The sequence below is a fragment of the Schistocerca americana genome, chromosome 3 (genome assembly GCF_021461395.2).
Source record: "Schistocerca americana isolate TAMUIC-IGC-003095 chromosome 3, iqSchAmer2.1, whole genome shotgun sequence".
In the NCBI taxonomy this organism is placed as follows: Eukaryota; Metazoa; Arthropoda; class Insecta; order Orthoptera; family Acrididae; genus Schistocerca; species Schistocerca americana.
This window is the reverse complement of record NC_060121.1, coordinates 374135576-374155065: the sequence shown is the minus strand read 5'-3', so window position 1 is coordinate 374155065 and position 19490 is coordinate 374135576. Positions and strand designations below refer to the sequence as shown.

The 19490-nt window shown below is 38.5% G+C and overlaps 1 protein-coding gene across 1 annotated transcript in view; it reads right to left on the bottom strand.

The window, feature by feature from the left end:
• LOC124605393 (serine/threonine-protein kinase PLK4) overlaps positions 1-19490 on the bottom strand; it is a 234523-nt gene that overhangs the window by 75359 nt on the left and 139674 nt on the right. Inside the window, exons 7-8 of the mRNA XM_047137037.1 lie at positions 10268-10408; positions 3269-3384 (exon numbers count right to left, since the gene is read on the bottom strand). Coding sequence (XP_046992993.1) covers positions 3269-3384; positions 10268-10408 — 257 coding nt within the window. The remainder of the gene's footprint in view (positions 1-3268; positions 3385-10267; positions 10409-19490) is intronic.

The following is a 19490-nucleotide window of genomic DNA, read 5'->3' as shown; positions in this document are numbered from 1 at the left end:
TATATATATATATATATATATATATATATATATATATATATATATATATGTGTGGAATGTTTCCCTCTATTATAGGGAAACATTCCACGTGGGAAAAATATATCTAAAAAGAAAGATGATGAAACTTACCAAACAAAAGCGCTGGCAGGTCGATAGACACACAAACAAACACAAACATACACACAAAATTCTGGCTTTCGCAACCAATGGTTGCCTCGTCAGGAAAGAGGGAAGGAGAAGGAAAGACAAAAGGATATGGGTTTTAAGGGAGAGGGTAAGGAGTCATTCCAATCCCGGGAGCGGAAAGACTTACCTTAGGGGGAAAAAAGGACAGGTATACACTCGCACACACACACATATCCATCCACACATACACAGACACAAGCAGACATTTGTAAAGGCAAAGAGTTTCACTTATACTCTTTGCCTTTACAAATGTCTGCTTGTGTCTGTGTATGTGTGGATGGATATGTGTGTGTGTGCGAGTGTATACCTGTCCTTTTTTCCCCCTAAGGTAAGTCTTTCCGCTCCCGGGATTGGAATGACTCCTTACCCTCTCCCTTAAAACCCATATCCTTTTGTCTTTCCTTCTCCTTCCCTCTTTCCTGACGAGGCAACCATTGGTTGCAGAATTTTGTGTGTATGTTTGTGTTTGTTTGTGTGTCTATCGACCTGCCAGCGCTTTTGTTTGGTAAGTTTCATCATCTTTCTTTTTAGATATATATATATATATATATATATATATATATATATATATACACACACACACACAAATATACTGTCAGATAAAATAAATTTGTACAAAACCTCAATAGCCAAAGAGCTTCATCTGTAAGTATGAGACAATTGCTATATCAATCTATTGAACAATGTAAAAACATTGGCCTTGGGAGCAATAGTATAATGTGTGAATATGAGACAACCCCATAGTTTTCAAATGACAAATGTGGGGGAAAACACCGTCTCATAATCGGGTAAATACGGTACCTCCAGAAGGTAAATTTCTCAGTACTGTGACAGGCATATAATAAAATAAGTACAAGATGTCATCCTATCCATCGGAACTATTGACTCCTTCCTTGAAAAGGAAACATGAAAGGTTGGGGAGGGTCAGAAAGGAGAGGCAGGCCACTCGGACCCCAGGGCCACAGGAACCCACCTTTTGCCACAAATACATACCTACAGACAATAATGATGACACCTAATGCCAGTCAGTACATTGGAGGCAGCTGCAAACAAGCAACACACACTAAAAAGACTCAAGGCTCTGCTTTGTTTTTCCTCATGTGACAACTGCACAAGTGATTGTTTATCAAAGCAGAATCCACAGATACATCTGTACAGCTCTTTCAGTCAATGAAAGACTGAAATCCCCACAGAGTGCTTCACAATTCTGCAAGTCTTTTAGAATCTTCAGATATTTCCCAGACTTTTGCATGCAAAATTAATTTTCTTGAGAATTGCACAACTTTCAGAAAAACTGCCACCCTGTCTCCTCACTGTGCAGGAAGAGATTAATGTGAGAAATCCACACACTTGGCTGCAACTTCATGTTATCTATGAAACCGATACAGTCAAATTTTTGTTACCACTGAACTATGTTAACCACTGAATATGTTGTGTGAAAATTTAACATATCAAAATATATTAGACAATGAACCACCTATTTGTAATTGGTACAGTGCGGATACTGTTGGCTGCAAGCTGATATGGATGTACTAATTTCGTACAAGAGAACATTGGAAGTGTTAGTAATTGAAGCAAGAATCATCTTCAATGATTCTCTCAAAACAATGTGTATTTTATTACGTAACAGTACATTAGCTTTTTTATGAACATTTAGTGGTAACAAAGATCTGTTCAGAATGGATTCAGAACAATCTGATTGAAGTTCAAAACAGGCTCATGACACCAGTGTAAGGAAAACAAAACTTGGATAAATTTGAGGAAACTGGAAAGTAATCATTAATCAACAGTTTTCATGTTCCCAGATGACTCAAAATCAACAACAGTGGTTCATTTCTGAATCCCTTCCAAGAAAATAGTGGCAGGTTTCTTTGATTAAACTGTATATTTCATGATCATTACCTTAGAGAACACTTAAAACCAAAATACATAAACAATTTGTTTGCTGCAAGTTGCAAATTACATCACGAAATTCACCCAATTTATCTCCTTATGAATTCTTTTTGTTCTCATATGTAAAACAAAACATGTGTAGACAGCAATTCTCATCATCTCAAGAAGCTGTTGAATATTTCCAAAACCATGTTTTTGAGGTGCCAACATCAAAACAGAAAAAAATGTTTTCAGGACTGGTTTGAAACCATGTCAAAGAGTAAACAATTTTAAAGGCCAAATTTTTGAAAAATAATAAAATCATCTGTACCAAAAAATGTTTTTCTTTAATTGTTTTCACAGAAACTTAAAAGGCAGCTCTCATATCTCCAGTGTTATGCATTTGTAAAGTTGTGTACTGCTGAATATGAACAAACTTTCTCTCCATCTTTTTATGTTGTTTTGTTCCTTTTTCCCTTAAACTGTAGTAGTACTGTTGTGTACACATAAGTCATCTCTTCTGCATAGCTACAAAAGACACATTCTGCTTATATATTTTTTTGTCTTACATAAAATTTTGATTTAAAATATTTCGTACCAGTATGTTTCTTTCACTAAATTAGTATATGTTTTATTTTGAGGTACTGCCTAAGAATGATATTTGGAAAAAAATTTCAATTTTGACTTATTTGTCAATCACCATTTTTAAAATATTAAGTTGAAAACTTGAACTGCCTACAAGATATTCTGATTTTGATGATGCAGTCTGGAGGTAAAAGAAGGTTGCCAACTCTTGCTATACATAATCAGACATTAAAGCATTACTGACTTTTAATGAGACAATGAAAAACACTAAAGCACCAAAAATTTACTTTTGCAGGTAAGTAAAAGGAAAAAAGCACTAAGAGGATGAATCAAGCAAATAATGGTTAGAACTTGAAAAGCGTTAAGTGCTCAAATGAGGCCTGATGTGAAAACAGAAGGGAAGATATTACTGTATAATGACAAAGAGACATGGTAAGTGCCCGTGTGCTGCCTGTGGGAAGCATGAGCTGGAAAACAACAACGATATTAAAAGCCTTCTGACAACGTCAGTCTTAAAACTTAGCAAATGCACCACATAACTCATTCTTTATACATTTCTAAACATTCTTCATTATTATCTTTGCATCCATTCTGTCTGCTTCTAGTATGTTATACAGTAACAAACCTGGAACGTAAGTTGTTTCTGTGCTGATATCTTTGCTCACTAGAACGTGAACTATCTCTAGTGCTGCCAGCTGACATCGTTCCCACTCCACTGTCAGAATGGTCTTGGGAAATATTCTGAAATAACAAGTTCAGATTTTCAGGTCCAAGTTTACACACAATGTGGTAACTTAAAATGATTTAACTGAAAAGTGGAAATAACAACAAGCTATTTTGCGGTTACTTGGATACCCTAAATTTCTATTCCGTCACATCTCTATTTTTCAAAGGGAACTTACAGAATCCAGTAATCCTCTATCTAGTTTCTTCATCTATTATCTCAGCAAAATAAAACATATATTAAATCAAGGTAGCTATGAGATTACAATATTACGTAGCTGTGCAGCAAAATACTTACTGCATCAGAGTTTTCTGACTTCTCACAAGGTGACCGTGCCTACTAGTTATCACCGATTTTGTCCAAATTTTTGGTACACGCAAGGTTGATCAGAAATGAAAGTGAAAAAGTGAGAGCTCCAGACGGCCATACGTTTAGAAAAACTAGTATTTTTGGCATGGTCTGAGTGAGGCATGAGCCATTTGTGTTAGTGAAGTTTCTAAGCAGAGGTTGGCACAGTGAGGTAAGTACACAATGGCATTATGAGAGCCATGGGGGCGAGCCCCTATTTGGAATATATATATATATATATTTTTAATTTTCAATTTTTATGTTACTTATACTGCAAATTAACTGAAATAATGCTCAATATATTGTATTTATTAACACTTTCATCAAAGGCATGAAAAAAAGGCAAATGTAAACTTTGGATTGCAAATAAATTTCCAAGACAAGATTGCACTTACAGGATCCATGAGGACTCTGCAAATAACTTTCCAAGAAGGGACTGTAATTAAAGTGTCTGGTCAAAAAAGTAAGCCGAGAATTCTCATTCATCAACATCAATTAAAATACTCTTTTTTACTGTCATGTACGATAGAATACTCACTTCTGTATGTTCTGTTTTCAGGTTTGCAGTATCTGTCAACTTACAGCTGAACACTGGACCACTGAGGGGCAAAAGCAGTTACCAGGAAAGGACAGGATATGAACAAAGTGACCCTCTTGTTGCCAACAGTCTATGGGTGCCTATGTGAGGTTTGGCTCATTTGTACCAGGGATTCAAAAAGTAGTGGAAGTGTACATGGCAAAATATAGTAATGCCATTACTTCGCCAAAATCTGGGAAACTTACAACAGCCTTACACAAAAATGTTTTGACTGGTGTGACAAAGCCCTACACACAGAGTAATAAATTTCTTCTGTTAACTGACTCATGGGGAGGACAAACAAATCCTCAATTATATAATGAGATTTTTCAAGATTTAGAAGAATTGCCATTGTACACTATTAAAATGATTCGCTCCAAATGAACTCTGCTAGTGCAACCCTACAAAGTCATTTTTATCACCCTGTAAAGAATTTGATCAAGAAGCTTCAATAAGAAATAATGCCCCAAGAAGACTGCACCAGCTATACTCACCAATATTTTGTGAAAGTGTTACGTGTGGTTTTCTAACAAACTATGTGATGAAACAGAATCTTTTATCAATGTAAACTAAGTTTGCTTTTCCTGAAAGCATTATAAAACTAACATGTAACTGCAACAATGTGGCATTTATAATGTGTGTCAGATGCAGAGAAAATTACTGTTCCCCTGTTTTTACAATCAACAAGTGCATATCATCACCTGTAAAATAATAAAAGTAATTTTATATACAAAGTTCTCATGTACACTTTACAATCCCTTAATGGAAATTTATTTGCAATCCCAAACTATATTTTGCCTTTTCTTTTCATGCTGTTTATGAAAATGTTAATACATACAATATAGTGAGCATTATTTCAATTTATTTAGATAATAAGTAAGGCAAAACCTGAAAATTAAAAATAAATAAATAAATAAATAAAAAACTGTTTCTGTATAGACTCGATCCCATGACCCTTGGATTGCTGTTCTCTAGTCTTCCTGCTGCACCAACTACTTCCTGCAAACAATGTTAACATAAATGGCTCATGACTAACCCAATCTGCATCAAAAGTGCTGTTTTTCTAAACGCTTGGCCATCTGGAACTCCCACTCACTTTCATTTCTGGCCAAGCCATGCTGTTAACAAGTGACCTACTTTAAAGGTAGCTAAACATACACATATCAGCCAGAACATCATGACCACCTACCTAATAGTCAGTATGGTCACCTTTGGCATGGATAACTGTGGCGATGCATTGTGGCATGGAAATAAGTAGGGCTTGGTGGGTTGCTGAAGGGAGTTGGCACCATATCCACACGCCCAAAACTCCTAATTCCTGTACATTATAGGGGGGGGGGGGGGGGGGTGATTAGCTCTGACATCACGTTCAATCACATCCCAGACGTGTTCGACTGGGTTCAGATCCAGCACGTTGGGGGGCCAGCACATCAATTGGAACTCCCCACTGTGTTCCTTGAACCATTTCATCCACACACCTGGCCTTGTGACTTGGCACATTATCTTGTTGAAAAATACCACTGCCATCGGAAAACATAATTGTCATGAAAGGGCGTACGTGGTCTGCAACCACATTACGATACTCCTTGGCCATCATGGTACCTCGCACAAGCTCTAGTGGACCCATGGATGCCTACGTAAACGTTCCTCAGAGCATAATGGAGCTGCCACCAGCTTGTCTCCGTCCTGCAGTACAGGAGCTATTCCCCTGGAACACGATGGATTCAAGTCCTCCCATTAGCATGATGAAGGTATCAGGATTCATCAGATCATGCAATGCTCCACCACTGTGCCAATGTCCAGCCAATGCTCACATGCCAATTTCAGTCGTTGTTGCCGATGTCGTGGTGTTAACACTGGCACATGCATGGTTCGTGGGCTGTGGAGACCCATCATTAGCAGTGTTCAGTGCACTTTGTATTCAGATACACTTGTACTCTGCCCAGCATTAATGTCTGATGTTAGGTCCACCACAGTTCATCATTTGTCCTGTTTTGCCGGTGTGCTCAGCCTACAACACACAACATCTGTAATGAGGGGTGGCTGCCCAACCCCACAACGTCTGGATGCAATTTCACCTTGATTTCGTCATGTGTGGAAGACACTCACCACACCACTCCCTGAACACCTAACAGGTCATGCAGTTTCCAAAATGCTCATGAAGAGCCTATGGAGTCATCACAATCTGCCCTCGGTCAAACTCAGATAGATAGCGTGCCCTCCCCGTTCTACACACGGACGGCACACTCACTGATATAGCATGCACAGTGCATGTATCTGACTAGCAGTCATTCTTCGCCAGGTGTTGCTGCTATCGGGATTATATCAATAGTAGGTCAGTGGTCATAATGTTCTGCCTGATCAGAGTACATGGACAAAGTAAAATTTTGTATAAAGTTCTTTCTTAGCAATGCAATCAATCTGTGTTATTCAATCAATTATGCCAGAGACACATATCTACACACTGATGAAAAAAGGAAGCAGCAGCCCACTTTGACCTACAAACCGTTAACTCAAAATGAGTATCAGTGGATCACTTACATCAAAGTGCCTAGCCAGAGAATCTTCCAAGCATTGTATGCACGATCACTTTAGGAACCTCTGGCAGCCTAAAGGCTACTCCCAAATCACATAGCTGCAGGCCACACTGCACAAAATAGCTGTTTTTTAAATTAACAGGTAGTCATAACAATACAGGTTAATAGAAAATCCAAGAACAGTTGATTATGTCTGTTTCAATGAGGTGTATGACATGCTGTCTGTCTTTGATTCCTGTGCAGCAACAACCACTAACACAAATATTCCTCCTATTTGCAACAAATTTTTACTATAAGGAAACATAAAGGTAGTTATCCCACCAAAATTGCCATAATATGAACAACTGTCATAGCTGGAATAAAACTTACTTTTGTCTCAAGTAGCTAAAGAGAAACATACATACAAAAGCTGCTACAATCAATTTCTAACCACAAGGGTCCGTTATCCAACTAAAGGTGGTTGGTTCAAATATTAAATTAGAGGTAAGGGTAAGAGAGACACTGTAGGACAGTACAGAAACAAAATAAAAAAAGAAGTGTTATGCTTCAGTTTGTCCTACCATTAGCTATGGCTTTCCAGTTACCCAGCAACATAACTTTTGAGGTTTTAAAATTTCATTTTCCTCTTATCTGAGTTTAACATGACATTACTTTTAATACCTAAACAGTTTTATTCCCTCATACTAATTCTGATTCTTTATTGGATGAAGGAGGGTTTGAATTTGGAAACTAATTTATCTGTCAGATTTTGTTTCTGATTGTGTCTGTCACCACTTGGTAAGCAGAATTTATTTATAGGGTGACAATTATTGAACTATATGAAAAGAAACCGAAATTAGTTATAAACTATGGCATCCACACACTTTATTCAACATTTAAACATCACTAACAATATTCGGATTTAGGTTATGACATGTTCGATATGCCTGCCACAACTGGCGATGATGTGGCACTGACGAATAGCGAAAGTCTGCGTGACCCACTGAAGTGTCGGAAGATCAATGCTGTATATGACCTCCTGAATGGCTGTTTTCAGCTCAGCAATGGTTTTGGGGTTATTTCTGTAATATATCCCACAAAAAGGAGTCCCATGCATTCGGATACAGAGAATATGGTGGCCAATCGAGACCCATGCCAGTGTCTCTGGGTACCCTATGGTCAGAATGCTGTCCCCAAAGTGCTCCTCCAGGACATCAAACACTTTCATATTTCAATGGGGTAGAGTTCCGTCTTGCATGAACCACATCTTGTTGAAATCAGGGTCACTTTGGACGATGGGGATGAAATCATCTTTCAAAACCATCATGTACCATTCGGTAGTCACCGTGTCATCAAGGAATATCACACTGATTATTCTGTGATTGGACACTGCACACCACACAGCCACACATTGAGGATGACTTCTCAATTGTGAAATGCAGATTCTCAGTCACCCAAATGTGTCAGTTTTGCTTATTGAAAAATCCATCCAAATGAAAGTGGGCTTCGTTGCTAAACCTAACCATATATGTGCATGCTAATTCCCCTCAAGCCCCGTGGCCAACTGTCCAGTTTGAACATCCTAATGCAAGCCATTCAGAAGTTATGACGGTTTTATTTCATATAGTTCAATAATTGTCATCCTGTATATAGTTAGCAGAGAACACGCTTTCCATATCGTGGAGTTACCTACAAATAACACAACTCTTGTATAAATTGTTGCGCATGTAACACCTAAAATGAGTTTTAATCATACAAGTTACAAATAATGAAGAGTAAAAAGTAATCACTCACCATATAATTGCAATGTTTAGCACTAAAGAGCATTCAGTACCTCAACTATACAAAGAAAATTAATGTTACTTTTATTTTTTCAGTTATTTGTATTCCATTCAGAACTTTCCAATACCATATTAATTATACAGGTTATTATTATTCCAGCCAAACACTCCAGTCTCATTTATCAACTATACAGGGAACTTGTGAGTAACAACAGATGTTTCTCACTATCTCCAGAGAAGCTGAACAAAAGATGATTTTCCAACTTTATTGTTACTGAACAATAATTTAATTTTTAAGTTGCAAAGAAGCTAATGAATTCTGTTGGTTGTACATTTATATATGTAATTAATATAATGGAAGGAAACATTCCACGTGGGAAAAATTATATATAAAAAAATTATATATAAAAAAACAAAGATGAGGTGACTTACCGAACAAAAGCGCTGGCTGGTCGATAGACACACAAACAAACACAAACATACACACAAAATTCAAGCTTTCGCAACAAACTGTTGCCTCATCAGGAAAGAGGGAAGGAGAGGGGAAGACGAAAGGAAGTGGGTTTTAAGGGAGAGGGTAAGGAGTCATTCCAATCCCGGGAGCGGAAAGACTTACCTTAGGGGGAAAAAAGGACAGGTATACACTCGCACACACGCACATATCCATCCACACATACAGACACAAGCAGACATATTTAAAGACTTTAAATATGTCTGCTTGTGTCTGTATGTGTGGATGGATATGTGCGTGTGTGCGAGTGTATACCTGTCCTTTTTTCCCCCTAAGGTAAGTCTTTCCGCTCCCGGGATTGGAATGACTCCTTACCCTCTCCCTTAAAACCCACTTCCTTTCATCTTCCCCTCTCCTTCCCTCTTTCCTGATGAGGCAACAGTTTGTTGCGAAAGCTTGAATTTTGTGTGTATGTTTGTGTTTGTTTGTGTGTCTATCGACCTGCCAGCGCTTTTGTTCGGTAAGTCACCTCATCTTTATTTTTTTATATATATATGTAATTAACTTAACATGTTCACATATAAAGATATATTAATCCATTATGCAACTGACATTTATGAGAAAAATAAAATTTGAATTACAGGTCACAGACAAATGTAGGAACAACATAGTGACAGAATTGCCGGCCAATATCTTCAGGATATGGAATTCCAGTACTGCTGACAGATACATTTAAAAGTCAAAAACTCATCTTAGTCTTCAGAATTATTAGTTCTTTTCACAGCAAGGAGAGATTGGCAAGTTGTGCAAGGATAGAAAGGAGGAGCACATCACTCAGAACCCAGGATGTGCTGAGGGCAATAGGTGCATCATTACCACACTTAGATCTGAGTGACTTACTCATCCTTTCTAACCTTCCTCAACTTTTCACTTGTTTCTCTCTGAGGACGAAACTAACAGTTCCAAAAGATATGATTAGTTTTTTTCCCTTTTGAATTTGTCTATTGATGATACTGAAATTTCTTCTCCTGAAGGTAAGTACAGGAGAGCCATTGTTTCCTCTTTTTAATTTTACATTTTCTCAAATGAATTTTTCCTTTAATAAGAATGTTTACACAAACATTATAGTCTGGCAACGGAGAAAATTATTAAATAAGAAATACTTGTAAAACAAATAATGAACTAATATAAAATTATATTATATAATGGTAAGTAAATCTTATTAACCTGTGGCAAAAATTTTGGTTTCTCTGTTTGTTTCATGAATGGATGATCCAGTACATCATGCAGAGATATTCTATCTTTAGGATTCTTCTTCAGCATAGAATCTATTATATTTCTTGCCTCTGCTGATATGTTAAATGGCATCTGAAATCAGAGATAGTTCAAAAGTTGTATAATAAATTCACGACACATGCCACCTAATTGAAATAGAGAAAATGATTTTGAAACATCAAAAGTGATGAAAGCAACCAATGACTTGTCACACATACATAGAACAATGAAGGGGTAGATGATTCAGAATTTTGTGAACAAGGACTGCAGTGGCCTGGACAAGGAAAATGGTGGTTAATTATACATCCCATCCAATCTTACACTGTTAAAAGTAAACCATACACATTAAATGAAAATGAATAAGGCTCAATACAGATGACAAATTATTTACAGACAGTCAGAAAGAGCTTGTGGTGCCCATGGGCAGGTTTATGTAACACAATAACTCAAAATATTACTTACTGGTAAATAAAGTTATAAATCAACTAATTCAATATAAATAGTGCAAGTGATACAGCCCACAATTAAGAATGTCACATATTAAAACAAGTGTTAAAACTTACAAGTTAGATTCCTTTTTTGTACTGTAACTAGCATTATACTCTTTGTGATCACAAATTAATGATCATATTGTCAATAATGCCACACACCTACAATAAATCACTGAGCAGCCTTGGGGCACATTGTGGCATGGCTAGCCAGTTAGTAATTAAATAAGGCACATAACCATCCTACATGAAAAACTTTATCAGTGTTTGTTAAAAGACAGATCATGGACCATGTGAGCTGCAGCCTCACCCTAGGAAACACATTTGACAAATGACAGAGGCAAAATGTATGGAGGCTGGTGGGAATATGAATAGATGTCAAGTCATTGGTAGAGTCATGGAAGGCAATAGAAGTCTGATAGCCAATGCAAGTGATAGATAAATTCCTAATGACACAGCAGTGAAGAGCACCTGATCATCAGTATAACAATGGTCAACTCAACAACCCTCATAACCATGACCCATATTCTTACAATCATACATTATTCCAGTAGATGTCACCCATGCCTATCAATGGTTCAACAATGAAAAAGCACCAAGCAACTGAAACAGCTGACGGACCCATGGACTGAAGGCTAGGGTGGGGTGGGGGAATATGCCAAGGGCATAGTTGATTACTACCATAAAGTCAAATTAATCATGGCTTTACCTGTGTGTGTGTGTGTGTGTGTGTGTGTGTGTGTGTGTGTGTGTGCGTGCGTGTATGGGCGCGTGCAGGTGCATGCGTAGTGTCAAATGTGAGATTCTATGGATTAATCACACATAGTAATTAAAAATAAAGATGCTAAGTTTTATTTAAAAATATGATTCAATCTTAGTTAATTAACAACATGGAAATAAATAAAAAAAACAGTATGTTACTAGAGAGATAACAGGCATTGAATTTATGATTTGAATCCTATCATGCCACATGTTTAGCTACCAATGAATTCATTAATGTGCTACTAATGTTTTATACATAACTTTGCTCAGAAATCTTCTGTTTTCAAAGGTAATTTTATCGAGTTTTTTTTGGGGAAAGGTATCATATTGATATAGAAAATTGATATCTGGGAGCCAACCTTCAAACCTGTAAGTACCAAACAATTTGGAGACGGCTGCTCTATAAGGCCCCCTTGTGTAGTTTTTGCACATATTCCATGTAGGAATGTTTCATATCACAAAGGCTGGACTTCATAATTTGCGTACCTCTAACTCACCAGATACTAATACAATTAAGCACTTTTGCAACTTCATGGAATAACATGACCCCCTACTCTGCATCTTCTAAACCTCCATCCAACATTGAAAGTTACTTAGAATATAGTAAAATAATTCAATAAAAGGAAAAATGAACTGGTCTACTGATGGAATGAACTGGAAAATAAACATATTTGCTAGGTACACTGATTTGCAGCATGAATCTCATTCTTTTGTGTTAAATTTTGTGCAAAAGATTTTCCAGTGGAGCGAAAGCAAAACATGTATTATCCTGCTTGTTCACTGCTATAGAGGTGACTGGTTTAATGTTAACCCTCAGTCAGTGTTGGGGGGCATGAGAATACCCCCTCTAACAGTCCAATGTGCATGGCACCCCATATTGCCTCTGGTCAGCTTCCATTCACTTTGTTATGAGCATTTGTAGTGAATAGTCATTGTGAGCTGCTGTTAATTTGACTTGGTAAGTAGGATAAGTTACTGGGGGCATGATGTGACCCAACCACACAGGTTACATTATGAACTGAGTAATTTTAAACACTTTATATTTTTCATTACTTACATAATATCACTTAGCATGGCCAAACATGGAAGAGTGGGTGTTCAGATCAAGATTTTGAAGCTATTGTCACTAAATGGTTACATAAGATAGAAATATTGAAGACAGTGATATTGAAACTGCCAATGAAAGTGATCCTGAATGCAACAGTGAACACAATACTGAATCTGAACTCAATATATCACACAGCGATGAGTGTGAATGAGTTAGTGAAAGAACAAAACAGAAAACTTTCTATGGACAGAACCAATGTAAGTGGTCAGCAGAAGAACCTAAGAGAAATATTTGAACACCTGCTCACAATATTGTAGCACATCTTCCCGGATTCAAAATGAATGTACAATGTCTTGACCATTCTTGTACATCAATGCATGTATGGGAATCCACTTTTTCAGATGACATGCTCACTGAAGGTATAACACACACAAATGAGAAAGTCAAACAATACAGAATAGATATGCCGATGAAACCAGAACAGAAATGAGATGTTTCACTGTTTGTTTTATTTATTTGTTCTTCATAATTACTGCTTATTATCTAAAAAGCTAAAATAGGCCATACAAATAACATTTCCTCAGATAGTTATAACTTATGTATTAATTATTTCTCTCTGATACTTAATTTATAAAAAGTAAAAAGAAAGGGTTGGGGGGGGGGGGGGGGGGGGGGGGGAGAGAGAGAGAGAGAGAGAGAGAGAGAGAGTAAAAACAAAAAACTACTACTCCCACTACTACAAAACTACATTAAAACCCTTAACCAATTATCTAGTTACTAATCTATTACAAACACTACAGAATTTGTTCTCTATTTGCTCATTTATTTTGGCACATTTAACTTATAGATAGATGGTTGTTTCTGCTACTGGATCCGCCCTCACGGTACCCCGGTCAACAGCCACAGTCTGCTGGATTCCTTGGGCATCGGACAGCATGTCAGTAGCGTTACCCCTGTAGCAAGTAATTCCACCTATCACTGTTACTTCTTAAAGTCCACACTTCCATGATTACTTACACCAACACAATGTAGATTCTTGGGACAGTTTATCATCAGGTCGCCGACCTCAGTCATCTTCTCTCCATCTGCAGAGTATTTTGTCTAGCCTGGACGGTAGCATGACGACCTATGGTTGAATGCCTTGTGAAGTCTTCCTTGGTCTTCCTGGATACTTCGGCTGCAGTATCATACACAATGTGCCAGGTCAACTCACTCCTTAGCGCTGCTTTGGTATCCCGTATCCTTAATACCTGATGTCCATTACCTGCTGCATCTTCATAGTGTGTGCAGTCCCACAATGTGTGTTCTGCTGTGCCTACACTTCCACAGGTGCAGCTATCATTCATCTACCTTCCGATTTTATATAGATACATGGCATAAGGGCCATGGCCAGTCAAGTAATGTATCAATCCACTCGATGGGTTACAAAATCTCATTTCTAATCTCTCCCTGATGTTAGGGAGAAATCGTATGTTCCCGTGCCAGTGCCTGAAGATTCATTTTGCCACAGTTGTAATATGTGATCTTTTATTGCCTTTTCTGAATTGGCCTCAGTTTCTAGCACCCTTCATACTTCCATTTGATTGCCCTTATTTAACCAGTAAAAGGCTCCCCTTTTCCAAATTTCCATGTCCAGTGGGCATATTTCTAGAGTTACTAACAATGTATCATTTGGAGTAGTGAAGTAAGTGCCTTGTTGAACTCTTCTCACTACTGCAGTTGGCTTCACTAGCTGCAGTCTATGAGCCCAGACACTCACACTGTATCCTACGACTGATGCTAATATGCACTGGTGGTATACTCTGATTGTCTTCAAGGGAAACCAAAACTGTCTATTTGCAATGGTTATAATTTTATTCATTACACCTGTACCTTTCCTGCCTGCTTCCTCTACATGATATGCAAAGTTACAACGTTTGTCCAGAAATACCCCTAGATATTTTGTTACTGCACTTCTCCTAATTGTTACATTTAATTTTATTTTAGGTTTTCTTATTAGGTTCCCTTTCAGCAGGGGTATGTTGTTTTGTGAGGTGCTAGTGACAATTTAACACTCTGATAACAGCCCTCTCAGACCACACATTGATCCATGTGGACAGCCTCTTGTTATTGTCTTGGTTATCTTCTTTCTTGGGCACGTTAAAGAGGCATGTCGCCCATGGCAATGATCTCTCAGGCAATTATACAATACTTCTATGCACTCCAAATCCCTAAGGTGACAACAGGAAGATGGCTACCGTAGGTTATCAAAAGTGCCAGCAGAATCAATTATCATCACTACAGCATACATAGAATGAGTATCTGTCACTAGCGAAATCACTTTATTAATTGTGTGTTCAGTTGACTAGCCTCTTCTTAACCCGTACTGGTGAGGGCTCATCCCGTGTGGCAGTATGTGATCTTGTAATCTTTTGCATAATAGTTTTTCAAAAGACAAACTGGTCTGTAGAATTCAGGTATCATCTTGCCCTTTACTAATTATTACCACTTCAGCATTCTTACACGGTGCAGGGACGCTTCCTTGCGGGAGACACTTACTGTGCAGATAGCACAAGTAACTATCTAATCGGTCACATAAGGCTTGTACTACTACGGCAGGGATCCCGTAAGGTCCTGGAGATTTTTCTTTTTCAGTCTTAAAATTATACGCCTAATTCCTTCTTGTGTGAAGGGGTACACAAGTTTATTGATCGTATATCATCTATCTCCCCTTCTTCTCCACCATTAGGAAGTAGCATTTCCATTAGCAGCCAAGCTGACTGTTCCCAATGGGAGCATAGATAAAAACACTGATGATCGTATTTTTTCGCAGACTATTTTATATGGTACATTGTGCACAGTTTTCTGTGACAATCCCATCATTCCTTCTGAATGTGGATTGCATTTTCTTACAGACTACTTTGTATGGTTTACCCCAGGGATTGGTTTCTAAGTTAGCCTCCACAAATTTATTCCATCTTTCCATTTTTGTTTTCCACACCTCTTCCTTAAAATGTTGTTTAAAATACCTGTATCTATGCAAGCTTTGGACTCTTTCTTCTTGGATCATGCTGCTCTGGTATAGTTTCCTGGCTGTTCTTGTTTCGCATCTTAATTTCTGTGGCGCCTCTGTCCAGATACAAGGTACTCCTTCAGAATTATCTCTGCTGATAGGTATAGATGCCTTCATTGCCTTATGTATAGCGGCTGTCAGTTCTTGTGCTTTAACATCTCCATTATCACACAGCGATGGACTTCCTGAACACTAAAACACTCTTCTTAGTTCTGCCCGGTTAGTGCCTTTGATGTTATATTTGGCCCTTGTGTGCACGTTTTCGTGTCATCTTGGATTTGCCTTCCAGTGATGGTACTGTCTATGATATTGTGGTCACTCGATGTCATTCCACTCACAATCTTCCAGCCTTTCACACGGCCCACAGCTGTTGTATTTGCTAAAATGATGTCAATGTCTGAGGTTGCTCCAACCCTCCCTCTGTAGGTTCGAGAATTGTGAGGTGCATTCAATACCTGTAGGTAGAGTTCCATAATGGCTTCTTGTGGTTGTCTTTCACAGTCATCCGTCAGGCAGCTATTCAACAACACTGACTTCGCATTTGCATCAATGGAGTACATAAGAGGCTTAGTTCATCCTATGTGACTAATACCCCTTGGTCTTAGTAGATACTCGTCAATCTCATCACTAAATTGAAAATACATGGAAACCAGAATGCAACTCTCCCTACCAGTTAACATGCCACACAGATTATGTTTTTTGAACAGTATTGTGATATTTTTGTCACTGTTATGGTCTTGTTAAGTACTATTATTGCTGTCATAAGACGCTGCCATTGTGTGATTACCTTGGCAGTTATTGGCATAATGGGTATCTTTCCTGCTTTTGTATATGATTCTTGGAGGAATAATACATCTAACTGCAACTCCTCTGCCACTCTTCTAGCCTCATGCAATACGCTGACACTTCTCATGGCATTAAGCTGTCCTATCTTTATCTCATTACGGGTGATGGGTATATATTTGACAGTCTTGCCCTGCTTGCCTGCAATCGAATGCTAGATGACCATGCGTCATTACAAATTGCTTGTACAAAGTAGAACGATTCATTTCTTATGGTAGAAACCTGCTTCAATAACTTCTCCAGGTTTTCCGCTTCTGTTGGCAGGCTGCTCACCCTGAGATGGATTCTATCTATGAAATCAGGTACCGGAAAAGTAATATACTCCCCTTCCGGAAGCTTATACCTTACTAGATGTCTTAACGCTGTAGGAAGCATCATTGGCTCTTCCAGTCTACTGAGTTACATAATGTCCTCTATGCTTTCACGGATCTGTTCTGGTCTGTGTTTTATTGTTTACGTCTTTGTAGAAGGTACCTGTATTCTGTATGAGCTGGCTCCGAGTCTTGTACTGCTTTTGTTGTAGATTCACTTCCTGCACTGGCGGATCTTCTTTTACTTCTGCAGGTAGTGCAGTGTATTCCTCAGGACATTTGTTGTCACATTCTACACACAACTGCCCAGTTTTTGTCACAAAATCCTGTTCACTTGTATTATATATCACTCCTAAATCCGTCTCTGACCTTGCTTCTCCGTTCTATTGCATAGGTCTGAATTTTTGTTAAAAAATACCTTTCCTGCTTTTTCGTAGGTGTATGATGTTTTACTTTGGTCTGTGTTGCACGCTCTGTTCTATTGTAGTTACTGCTCACTTTTTGCCAGAAACTCTTTGCCCTTCCAGCATCCGTCTTCCTCCTTGATGGTAATTTATGTTTCTTACATAGATGGAACTTGATAGCATCATTACAGTCCTCACTGCTTTCTACTCTTATGAGACACCTACCCATCATGCATTCTTAAAATCTGCCTTGTTAGGAGGGTTTGATACATGTGACATTCGTTTCTGTTCCCTGTGCATCTTTTTATCCCTTTATTTACATGGCACACACATAGAATGAAGGCTTTCACGGCAGGTGTTGTCATCACTTAACACTTCCGGGCTGAGATGCCATGGTCCATACACAGAACTCTCCCCTGACGTTTTGCCTCCAACTGCGGAAGGCATCCTCCAAGGACAATCGGCGAACTGCAATGAGAGCGCGAGTGAGCGCCGTACATATAAGCCATCCAGAGGGCGCCGCTGTCAATCACGTGACATCGGCTGTGCTATGATCTCTGATATTGTCAACTTTCTGAATTGAAATTAATCAATTGTCATGCTGTTGCTGCAATGTTGACATCCATATCATATCCAGCTTAATGCCTTCATCTTTTCTATTAAAATTATTGCAGTGTTTGGCAATCTCAATGGCCTCTCTGTACATTCGCGCAGAATAATGTGACGTCTTTGCTATGACGGTCGTCTCACTAAACTTTATTTCATGATCACCTTCCTGAAACACACGTTCGGCTACAGCCGCTTTATCAATATGTCCGAGGCGGCAGTTCCTTTTATGTTCACCCAGACAGATGCTGAAACTTCTTTTTGTTGTGTCTATATAGACCTTTCCACAACTGCATGGAATTTTATAGACACCTGGTGTAGCTAGAATATGTCGTATGTCTTTTGCGGGTCTTAAACATTCATTTATTTTCGTAGTGGGTCTGAAAACAGTTTCTACATGGTACTTGCTTAGGATTTTTCCAATGCAATCAGTGACCTTACTGATAAATGGTAAGAATGCTTTCCCCTTGGGTTGGTGTTAATCCTTGTGTTCTGGTTGTCAGTCTAGGGCGTAGTGCACGATCTATCTCTCTGTTGGAATACCCATTCTTCTTGAAGGTCACTCTAAGGTGTTCAATCTCATCATCCTAGTGAGCTGGATCACATATTTTGTGCACCCTGTCTATTAATGTTTTAATCACCCCTCTTTTATGTCTTGGGTGGTGGTTAGAATCTTTCTGCAGATAACGATCAGTGTGTGTGTCTTTTCTGAAAACCTTATGACCCAATGATCCGGGTCCTCTCATTTGATTACAGTCAGGTCCTCTCATTTGATTACAGTCACATCTAAGAAGTTCGGGTGACCATCGACTTCCTTTTCCATAGTGAATTGAATTCTTGGATTAATACTATTCAGATGGAGGGAGGAGGATATTAGTGTTTAACGTCCCGTCGACAACGAGGTCATTAGAGACGGAGCGCAAGCTCGGGTGATGGAAGGATGGGGAAGGAAATCGGCCGTGCCCTTTCAAAGGAACCATCCTGGCATTTGCCTGAAGCAATTTAGGGAAATCACGGAAAACCTAAATCAGGATGGCCGGAGACGGGATTGAACCGTCGTCCTTCCGAATGCGAGTCCAGTGCGCTAACCACTGCGCCACCTCGCTCGGTACTATTCAGATGTAACAGGAAGGCAACAAGTTCCTCTTCCCCAAGGATCCATATAACAAATGTATCATCTATATAATGATACCATCTGGCTAGTCTTTTTCTAGCTGTTTACAGCGCTCGTTGTTCAAAGTTCTCCATGAACAAGTTGGTGACAGCTGGACTAAGAGGACTTCCCATAGCCACCTCGTCAATTTGTTCATAAAAAATATTACTATACTGAAAATAAGTTGTTGTAAGGCAATGTCTGAATAATGCCAAAATGTCACTAGGAACAATGTCCGCTATACATGTGATCGATTCATTCACTGGGATCATGGTAAACGACGACACCACATCAAAACTGACCAAGATATCATTAGGGTCCACACTAATTTCCTTAATAATATTGATGAAGTGATATGAATTTTTAACATGACTGTCAGTTCCACCAACATATATGGACCCATGGGGACGAGGAACTGGATGCCTTCCTGTTACATCTGAATAGTATTAATCCAAGAATTCAATTCACTATGGAAAAGAAAATCGATGGTCACCTGAACTAATTAGAT